This window comes from Acomys minous (genome assembly GCF_964271855.1).
Source record: "Acomys minous genome assembly, chromosome: 7".
Taxonomy (NCBI): domain Eukaryota; kingdom Metazoa; phylum Chordata; class Mammalia; order Rodentia; family Muridae; genus Acomys; species Acomys minous.
The window spans coordinates 21,082,873-21,094,156 of NC_140488.1; the positions used below are offsets into that span (position 1 = coordinate 21,082,873).

Below are 11,284 nucleotides of genomic sequence, written 5' to 3' on the forward strand. Positions count from 1 at the left end.
CTTTACATGCATTCGCCACTGTTCTCAGCCTTACTTTTAGAATGACCATTAGCATCTACAACACAGAGATATAGCTGATTGTAGCATTGTTGCAGGTAGATGGATTATAGGGACGTTGGCATGGTTACATGGTGGTCTCTGCTTACGGCACAGGGTCACCATTATGTGCACAGAATAGTTACATAGGTAGTATGTAACTGCTCTCATTGGTGAGGAGGCAGCCCACTCTATCTCATCATGTGCCAGGAAATGGAGAAAAAAATGTTTTTGGGGATTGTAGGGATCAAATCCATGAAGTTTTACTGAACTGAAATGTTAATTAAATCGAGATTGTTTTCCTGCTTTAAAAATATTTTCTGGGTTGAGTAGTTCCAGGCCAAGTCCACCACTAGAGTTTTCCTGTTCAAGAGAGCCACTTTCCTTTTGCAGCACTGACAATGCCAGGAAAGCTACACGTGACCACACACTAGCATGGTGGCGCATGCCTTTAATCCCAGCATTTGGGAGGCAGCGGCAGGCAGATCTCTGAGTTCAAGACCTGTATGGTCTACAGAGCAAGTCCAGGACAGCCAGGGCTACATAGAAAAACCCTGTCTTGAAAAACAAAACAAAACAAAAACATTTCCTGGGAGCCAGACGCAGTGGCATATGCCTATAATCCCATCACTTGGGTGGCAGAGGCAGGCAAATCTCTGTGAGTTCAAGGCCAACTTGAGTCTAGGACAGCCAGGGCTACACAGAGAAACCCTGTTTCTATTTTAAATTTTACTGAGAGCTACCTTTAGGAGTATACAACCTATAATCCTAGCCCTGGAGGATCTTGATTTTGAAGCCTTGACTATATAGGGGTACACTATGCTAAAAATATAAAAGTGAGTAAAATAAGAAATTGTGTAAGTTTAATGTATAAAAACATACAGCAGAGCTGGGCATGGTGGTGCAAGCCTGTAATCCCAGCCCTCCGGGAGACAGAGGCAGGCGGATCTGTGAGTTTAAGGCCAGCCTGGTCTACAAAGCGAGTCCAGGACAGCCAGGGCTACACAGAGAAACTCTGTCTTGAAAAAAAAAATACAGCAGGCCAGGCATGGAGACATGTATTTATGCCTCAGAAGGCAGTCATAGGAGAAATACTACAAGCTTACAGCTAGCCTGAGCTCCAGAGAGTTACAGTCAGCCACAGAAACAAGGCAATGCCCTATCTATGTTTTACATATTTTTAAAAATTATTACATTACCTTTTAATGGGAAAGAGGCTGATCTCATGTCCTGAGGCACATGTGTGGAGATCAGGGGACAACTTGTAAAAATAGCTTTGCTCCTTCCACCCTGAAAGTTGACTCCAGGGATGGAACTCAGGGCATCAGACTTGACAGCAAGAACCTATTCTACTCACTGAGCCCTCATCCTCTGTTCCATAGGGAGTTCAAGCTTGGACCACATGAAAATTTGCCCCTACAAACAACAAAAACCGCACACCAATAACAACATTTAAAAAGAAAAAAAAAAAACAAACCTCGTACAGTTGAGTTTGCCTAATGAGTTGGCTAATGTAATTGTTGCCTGCATATAAAAATAGTTTCAAGTCAGGCATGGTGGTTCGTGTATTTAATCCCAGCACTCAGGAAACAGAGGTAGGTTTATCTCTGTGAGTTTGAGGCCAGCCTGGTCTACCAAGTGAGTTTAGGACAGCCAGCGCTGTTATAAAGAGAAATCCTGTCTTGAACCACCCCCCCACAACAAATATTTTTACTCTTTTCATGTAACAGAAATAAACTTGTAAAATTAAGATAATTACATAAGATACACTTTCATAAAATACTAGCCCAAGCGATTTAAAGACATTTTTAGAAGACAGAGCTGAATATTGTCAGATTTGTCTTAATTACTTATATAAATAATGAACTGCAAAGGCTTTGTCACACACATTTTTGTCTGAACCTCTGGCTCCAGAAAGTTATGTTTTTATTACTGTCTGTAATAAAAAAAATTTAAAAACTGAAAATGGTCTGAAAGACCACCAGTTGAGAATTGATTATGACTGCTGATGATATGGGATGTCATATGCAGGCTTTTACATGAATCTATTAGAATGAAGTTTGTATACTGAATGCAAAAGCTTCAAACAGTGGGGAGGAGAGATGGCTCAGTGATTAAGAGCACTTGCTGCTCTTACAGAGAACCCAGTTGGATGCCCAGAACCCACATGGTAGCTCACAACTGCCTGTGGCTCCAGTTCCAGATACTCTGACATCCTCTTCTGACCTCCATGGGCATGAGGTACACATGTGGCACACAGACAGACATACAGGAAAAGCACTCATATACATAAAAGAAAAGTGATTAAATCTTAAGTTTCAAGTACATTAGTAAATGGAAGAAGCAGTTATGTAACATGCTAGTTCTATAAAACATTATGTACATTGTTATCTTTGCATGTGTAAGGTGGGGTTCTTTCATATTGATGCAGGTGTATATATGACAGAGCAGGTGTAGAGGTCACCCTACCTTGTTTGAGGCAGTGTCACTTGGTCACAGCTGTGTTGGTCAGGTCTTTGCTTCCCACCTGTCGGAATTACAGGCAAATTTTCTGTGCCCAGCTCTGTGTAGTTCTGGGGATATTCAAAGTCTAAGTTCTCACACTTGATACAGAAAGCACTTGTTTTCCTTGTCTTTATTGTTTTTTCTTTAAGACAGCGTTTGACTCTGTAGACCCAAGTGACTCCTGATTTCCCCCCTCCTCTATCTCCCAAGTACAGTCACAGCGGTGGGCTGCCGTATACCTAGCTTGAAATTTCAAGGCTAGCCTCAAACTCACTATGAGTCTTGCCGTGTAACCCAAACTTCTTGCAACTTTCTCTGTAGCCCAGCCTGGCTTTGAACTTGAAGCAGTCTTTCTGCCTCTGTCTCCCAACTGCTTGGCTAACAAATGTATGATATGCCACCACACGCAGCTCTTTGAAATTATCTTTATTTTAACTTGCAGTAGATGGTGTTTTCATATTTCCCTTAAAATCAATCTTACAGCAAATATAAATACAAAGTTATTTTCTTTTTAAGCTGTAAGATGGGTTTTAACATTATTTATGCTCTTGTTTTATCCCAAGCAATCATGACTAGGAAATTCGACTTTGTTTTAAGTATTTGGCTTTGGTGAAGTTCAATTAAATTTCACAATAGCTAAGGTATTAATAATTTAGAGAAGTTCCACTTAATAATAGAATGAACAGCATTATTTCATTAATAAAACACAAATTATGTTGCTCTTGGCTACTTCTTTTAATGAAAGAAAGATTAGTGGGGAAAGGTACGTAGTAGAAAAATGCTGTTTCTGGGTGATTAGCCAAGATCCTCTAAGGAACTGAACTCTGTGTGTGTGTATGTGTGTGTGTGTGTGTGTGTGTGTGTGTGTGTGTGTTTGTGTGTGTCCTATTAGATTATATATTATATGTAATATATAGATGAACTAATTAGGGTGGCTTGCTGTGGTCTGAATAGTCTAACAATAGCTGATGGAAAGGCCAAGGATCTAGTAGTTGTTCGGTCTGTGAAACTGGATGCCTCAGCTGGTACAGTCTAGTTCGGAAGTCCTGGGAATGTGCTAGAGAGCTGCCAGGTTATGGTCCATGTTGGAATCCTGAACAAGCTGATTATGATGGCAGCAAAGGAATAGGTCAGGGTACATAAGCTTGCTGGGGAGAGTGAGGGCAAGTAGACATAGTACTGGCTTCCTTCTTCATGTCCTTTCTTGTGGGCTGCCACCAGAAGGTCTAGTCCAGATTTAGGGTGGATCTTCTGACCTCAATTATCTGGAATTAGGGTGGATCTCCCACCTCGAATCATCCACCCAAGAAGATTAACTCACTGTATGCCTAGCTGCTTGGGCTAGTTACTTCCAGATGTAGTCAAGTTGACAACCAAAATTAGCCATCCCACTGGATTTCTTTAAACCATGGAGATATGCCTTAGGCACACACCCAGAAGTGTGACACATGAGGTTTGACAACAGATTGCTTGCTGTGTGTTTGGTAATAGTGAGTTTTTGTGGCTGCTGCGGTCAAATGCAGGTCCCCATGCTTGGGTAGCAAGCACTACCCAATGAGTCATCTCACTAGCCCTATTATTGATTTTTGAGACAGGGCCTCACTAAGTTGTCTAAGCTGGCCTCATAGTTTCAGTCCTGCCTCAACATCTGAAGTAGATGGGATCACAGCCTTGTGCCACCATTTCCTCTGGAATACATAGAATTACACAAAACATGAGCCACCACGTTTTGTTAGTTTTGTTTTTTTTTAATTGCAAGAACAGTCAACATGAGATACAACCTGCTTTCTAGCACAGGCTGGCCTTGAACTTGTGGTCCTCTGACCTCAGGCTTCTGAATGCTGGGATGATTAGGCCTATACATTGCTATATCAAGTTTATTAGGTGTATAATATAGTATTGGGGTGTTGTTGCTGTTGTTGCTGTTGTTGTTGTTGTTGTTGTTGTTGTTGTTGTTGTTGTTAGAGACAGAGCCTTATTAGGTAGTCCTTGCTGTCCTGAAACTTGCAGCATAGACCACTCTGGCTTCAAACTCCCAAGTGCTAGAACTAACACTGTATGCCATTGTGGACACCAGCAATATAATTTTATTAAATCCTGTGCGGTAGAGTGTGGCTTTAGACATAGACATATAAATTTCATATGACGGAGACTTGTGTGAATGGAACTGCAAGTCCCATTAGGCTCTTCTCTCTGGTCCTAGAAGTCACAATTCTCCCTGTTTTTGGTTTTTTGGTTTTGTTTTTGTTTTTCAAGACAGGGTCTCTCTGTGTAGCTTTGGCTGTCCTGGACTCGCTTTGTAGACCATGCTCGCCTCAAACTCACAGCGATCCGCCTGCCTCTGCCTCCCCGAGTGCTGGGATTAAAGGCGTACGCCCCCACCACTCGGCCACAGTTCTCTCTGATTCTATGAATTTCACCATTTTTAATCCTCAATATGTCCAGTTATCCCAATATAAATTGAGCATGTTATCTGTGGAGAAAGCATGGAATGCACAGCACACTTCAGGATGCTGGTGTTTTCCTCTGTGATCACTGTGCTGACTGAGCGCTGCAACTTGGTGCTGAACCCCACCATCCCCATTCTCATATTGTCTGTTAGTAAGGCTGAAAATGAGCAAAATATATAATTTGGGGTGTAGTTTCTGTAATCCCTATTATAAGTGCCTGCACAGCAATCACACCAGGGTAAATTTGAGGCATCTTCAGTCAGGACTTGCCAAGATATACAAGTAATCCACTGGTATACAGGAGGATGTTGAATATCTATTCATTTCCAGCACATTCTTTAGGAACTACCTGTATGCTTTCTATTTTGTGTATGTGCTCGTACATTAGCTGTGCATGCAATTGAAAATCATGTTGGGTATGGTGGTACACTACTGTAATCCCAGCACCGAGAAGACAAACTCTGAGTTCAAGACCAGCCTAGTCTACATAGCTCCAGGGCAGCCAGAGCTACACAGAGATACCATACAAACAAAGGAAATCATACAGGTATTTATGATACACACTTGAAAGACTATTTCCTACTGTAGACTATAGCCACAGGGTGGGAGAGTCTGTAATCACTGTTCTTTCACTGCCTGCCATTGCCGTTTAAGCAAGCTAGTTGATAATGACTGAGGATTAAATTATAGATTTTCATACACATGCAAGATGTGAGTCTACATGGGATTAGAGCGATGGTGAAGACATAGCCAAAACACACATGCAAAACGCGGGTGCATGGCGGCCACTATTTACGAAGAGACTTTTGTCTTACACATTGGATTTAGAAGCAAGCTCAGACATTTTTATCTTTTTTTTTTTTAACAGAAAACAGAGCAGTCTCTTCAGGACCTAGTTTGCTAACGGTCTTCCTGGGAGTGGTGTGTATCGCCGCCCTGATGCTGCCTACTCTGGGGGATATGGACTCGCTGGTGCCTCTCTACCTCCACTTAAGTGTGAATCAAAAATTAGTGGCTGCTTATATTTTAGGTAAGGGGTTTGAAGACACTTTGGTACTTCTGTGTAGGGGCTTACTGATTTCCAATGGTTTAAAACATGTGTAAAATACAGTTGGGCATGAGGGGGGAGGATCAGGAGTTCAAGGTCATCTGGCTACAAAGGGAATCTCCTATAGCTTCTACTACAGGAGTTAATATAAGTCTTTACCGATGCTCTTCTGTCTCCTCTACTTTGATGCCAGTTCTTGTATTTGTGCTCAGTGTTCCCTGGAGTGCTCTTTTGTTCTACTTTTTTTTCTTTTTCATTTCTTTTCTTTGTTTTTGTTGTTGTTGTTGTTTTTCAATAACAGGGTTTCTCTGTGTAGCCTTGGCTGTCCTAGACTCACTTTGTAGACCAGGCTGGACTCAAACTCACAGTGATCCACCTGCCTCTGCCTCTGTCTCCCGAGTGCTGGAATTAAAGGCATGCGCCACCACTCACGGCTTGTTCTGTTTTGTTTTGTTTTGTTTTGTTTTTTCTGAGTCAAGGTCTCAGTAGCCCAGACTTTCTTTGAACTCTGTATAGCAGAGAATTACCTTGACCTCCTGACCTTCCTGTACTGCCTCCTCAGTACTGGAATTGCAACCATACACTACCACACTAGGCTTTCTTTTTTACTTGTATTTGTTTGTACGCATGATGTATGAGTGTATTTTTTTATTCTGAGACTCTAGTTCATGCTGTCCTGGAGCTTACTATGTATTCCAGGCTAGCCTCAAACTCACAGGAGTCCTCCTGTTTCTGCCTCCCAATGTTAGAGCTACAAGCATATACCATCATGCCTGGCTTTCTGGTTTTCAATTTCAAATTTGCCCTTTCTGTTGTCTCCTTGAGTTCCTACTCCTTTGATGTCTTCCCCTTTGAACTTACCCCTGAAACCGATGGATGATTTCCGTTCTGTTTCAGTTTCATGATTTCCCACTACGCTAAAGATCTCCATTTGATCCCCCAAAGTCCATGGGATAACGTGTAAGCCCATAGCTTGGCATTTACAAGACCTCACTGAGCCAATTTCTAGCTATTCTGCTTTATAAATCCTTGAACAGAGCCTGATGAACAATTCATTGGCTCTAGAAAATCTCCCCTGGAATTTTGGGCCGCCTCCTAGAGCCTTGATCATGCCATGTCCTTTCTTGAAAGGTCTACTTTTGTTCTGCATCTTTCCTGTCCATCTTCTGAGATTTCCCTGAGCTTTCATATTTGGAGACACTGTTTCTGATTGCTTCAGTCCTAAGCAATCATCTTCCTTCATAGTGCTCTTTTTTATTGTTCTCTGACATTCATTAAGACTGAGCATGCAAGCCAGTGTGGTGATGCACACCTTTGATCATAGTCCTTGGGAGGCAGAAGCAGGTGGATCTCTGAGTTTGAGGCCAGCCTGGTCTACATAGTGACAGCTGGGGTTATCTGGAGAGGTCTTGTCTCCAAAAAAACCAAGCAAACAACAAAAAAGAAGATGGAGCATGTTCTTAAATTATTGAGTGGTTATTGTTTTATATGTGGAATCTCTCAAGGAAAGTGGGAATACTATACTGCTGTCTTTGTGGCCCTAGAGCCCTGATACAAATAGGTTGTTGAAGTTTTTGGTTTTACACACACTTTTAAATGGCATGTCTGCCACTCCACTCAGCTGTAGAAGGCAGTGGTCCCAGATGCTCCCTCTCTCAGGCAGTTGTTACTCCTTCTACTTAGATGCTCCTCCCTGGAAACAAATGGAGGGACGGTTTGTTCTTATGTAGGATACGTCAACTAATTTGGTATTACAACTTTATTTTAAGCTTTTTCAATTTGCTTTCTCTGCTTTGTCAAGCTTATCTGCTTGCCAAATATATCAGATGTTTTATGCAAAGAGGAAACTTTCTTGCATCACCTTTTGAATTTAAAATAGAAAGCCTATGTATTCAATAGATATTGTCAATTCATAATTGACAGCAGACCTAAATAAATTAGAAAGTGCGTGCAAAAAATAAATAAATAAAATAAATGGCATGTCTGTTGTTATTACAACTGTTGTGACTGCATAAAGTAGAAGGTATATTTGATGGTGAAATTAGTTATGGTCAGACATAGTGATTTCATTAAACCTATCCAGTGACTGCCTATTGTTATAAATTGGATTTCTTCTGTATAATATCAACTAAATTTAAACTGACTTTGAGTTCTTGGTAGAGTGCCTGCCCGTGGCACTATGTTTCATTTGCTTGCTGAACTTCAAGCAATTGATTATTGAATGGTAGATTATCAAATGCATTTCTCTAAGTGTCTTCTTTTTTTTTCAGGTCTTATCACAATGGCTATACTTAGAACATGAGCAAGGATTAAATCTGACTTCTGAAGTAAATTTATCTTAATAAGAATGTGGACTGCCTTTTATCTCTATTTCACTCCATTAACACACTACAAATTATTGAATGATTTCAAATAACTGCAAATGTATAATATATATTTTCAATTAGTCTATAATTTTATTTGAAGGACTCTAGCACTTTATGTTACAGACAACAAAGATACTTCTGAGTGATATCTAGGAAATTATTTCAAGGCATTCTTTTAAAATCTATACCTATTATGGAAATGACTAATTAAATATTATTTTTCATCTTTTTTGTTTCCTAACTCACTCTGATAAAGGTCATGGGGTCCTTCAAAGCTTAAGACCTAAATGAGCAACTGACCAGCTTGAAAATGAAATGACATTTATTGCCTAGACACAAGCATCAACATTACTATGTAAATCATAGATTTCCTTCTATCATTGCAAGGGATTGCTGTAGTGTTTCTAAAGCTCTCAGTCAGCGTGTGAGGGGGTTGAGAAAACATAAGGTACTTACCGAGGGATCATGCTTACCCTAGACTTCACAGAGGATAAAATATATTTAAAGAATCATATGGACTACAGAACGTGTGGTGCTGTTTGGCCTGAGAGTTCTAAAGAAAGGCAGGCAGTTTTAAAAAGTAATTGGCTCATCCTGGCGTTACCTCCCATTAATCTTAAATATTATTAAAGGAAAGAAAATCACCTTTTGGGTTTTTTTCCCCCAGTCCCTTGCTTGCCTGAGCGTAAGTGACTTGCCCTGATTAGGAATGTCAGATGACAGTTTTTGAGGACATGGTTTTTGTTTTTCACCTTTAAACTCTAAGCCAAGTAGAGAAAGCTCTAGATATCTGTGTCTATTTTGTATCAATCACTTGGACATTTTTTAAGTTTTTATTTATTAAAACAAATTTACCAAAAAAAAAAAAAGCCCCCTAAGCACAACTCTTTCCATTTCTTGATAGCATTTTCTGGTGTCTTACATCTGTGCATTGTAACTGTCTTGTCACTGCAGCTGATCTTTTCTGTCTTAGGATTTTTATCAGAAAGCACAATGCGTCGGGTCTCTTGAAACTCAATTTCTCTTTCAGCTCTTTTTATGGAATAAACTTTATGCACTGCTAATGTAGCATTCTCAAGGAATATATGTAAACACAAATGTATGCCTGAAGTTGATTTTTTTTTGCAGGAAACAATACTCGGCTTCTAGAAGCTTTTTGTCTAGTATTTCATAGAAAATCATTGTATAACCATTTGTGGTGCATAAATCATTCAGTGGATCATGTCTGTACATTGTATAATGATTGAAAAGCACATAAATGTAATCGACTTTGAACTTATAAAGAAAGAAAACATGTTTGTGAGGCTCTCTCGTTTCTCTATTCATTGTGTGTGTGTGTGTGTCACACTTGTGCATGCACAAAATTGCTGGGGTTGTAGGTCAGTGGTACAACTCTTATTTCTTAGAATGTATAAGGCCCTAGGTTCATTTACCAGTATCATACAAAAAGAAAAAAAATCATTGAAATAAATGAGAGAAATATCTTGAGTTTCTTGACAGTCCAAGAGAGTTGATTCTCTTTTAAAAGAAGCTGATGTGTTTCGGTTTAATATGTATCAGTTGAGTGTATGTATGTGCACATATGTGTGCTTAGTACCCAGATAGGCCAGAAGACTGTTACAGATCCCCTGGAACTGGAGTTACAGCTTATTGTAAGCTGCTATGTGGGTGCTGGGAATTGAACCTGTGTCCTCTGGAAGAGCAGCCATTTATGTGTGTGTATGTGAGAGAGAGAGGGGTGGGGTGAGAGAGAGATGAGACAGCTACATGAATATGGGTACCCTTAGAAGAGAGGGTTGAGTGCCCTAAGAGGTTGTGAGCCACACAGTCTAAGTGCTGGAAGCTGAACTCTGGTCCTTTAGAAGGGCAGCAGTGTTCTTAAGCTCTGAGCCATCTCTCTCCTTATGGTTTGTTTTGTTTTATTTGCTTGTTTTTGGTTTTTGGTTTTGAGACAGGGTTTCTCTGTGTAGCCTTGGCTGTCCTGGACTCATATTGTAGACCAGGCTGGCCTCGAACTTACAGGGATCCACCAGTCTCTGCCTCCCAAGTGCTGGGATTAAAGGCATGCGCCATCACTCCTACATTATTTGCTTGTTATTGAGAGATGCCCTCACTTTAGCTCATGCTGGCCTCAAACTCATAGCAATCTTCCTGCCTCCGTTTTCCAAATTCTGGGATTAGACGTGAACTACCATACTAGGCTAAGTATTTTTTCATTAATTTTTACCTCACTCGTATTTCCCTCCCTCTCTTCTCCACCGTCTACTTTGCCCCTTTTTCAGATGTAATCTCCTTGTATAGCCAGTTCAGGCTGCCCATGAACTGGCTATCTAGCTGATGACCTAAACTGGTCATCCTGCCTCCTAACCCCCAAGTACTGGGATTATAGACCTGTACCCCCTATACCTGGTTTGATTCATTTTTAACATTTAGTAGAATTTAGCGCTCCATGTTACAGGTATGGTACTATGTGTGTATAATCCCAGCAATTTCAAGTCTGAGTCCAGAGGATCACAAGTTCAAGGATAGCCTGAGCTACATACTGAGACCCTGGGTTCAGAATAAATAAGTAAACACATTAAAACCTGTTACAAGGTGCACAGTGAAATATCACACCTCAACATCCTTGCCCATCCATTTTACCCAAATGACCACTTTCAGTAGTTTGAATATATTTCAGAGGCTAGCCAGAGTGCTCAGGCTTTAAGATCACCACTACTTTAGGGGACCCAAGTTCAATTCCCAACATGTCAGCTCACAACCATCTGTAACTCTGGTCTTAAGGAATCAAATGTCCTCTTCTGGCCTCTGTGTGTACTATATTTATGTGGTGCACAGACAGACAGACAAGCAGACAAAACAATCTTACACATAAAGTA

General features: G+C 40.6%; 1 protein-coding gene across 1 annotated transcript in view; it reads left to right on the top strand.

Moving 5' to 3' along the window:
* Positions 1 to 9,713, top strand: part of MOSPD1 (motile sperm domain containing 1) — a 29,899-nt gene extending 20,186 nt beyond the window's left edge. Inside the window, exons 5-6 of the mRNA XM_084790098.1 lie at positions 5,860 to 6,021; positions 8,310 to 9,713. Coding sequence (XP_084646224.1) covers positions 5,860 to 6,021; positions 8,310 to 8,341 — 194 coding nt within the window. The 3' untranslated portion in view covers positions 8,342 to 9,713. The remainder of the gene's footprint in view (positions 1 to 5,859; positions 6,022 to 8,309) is intronic.
* Positions 9,714 to 11,284: the final 1,571 nt, after the last annotated feature.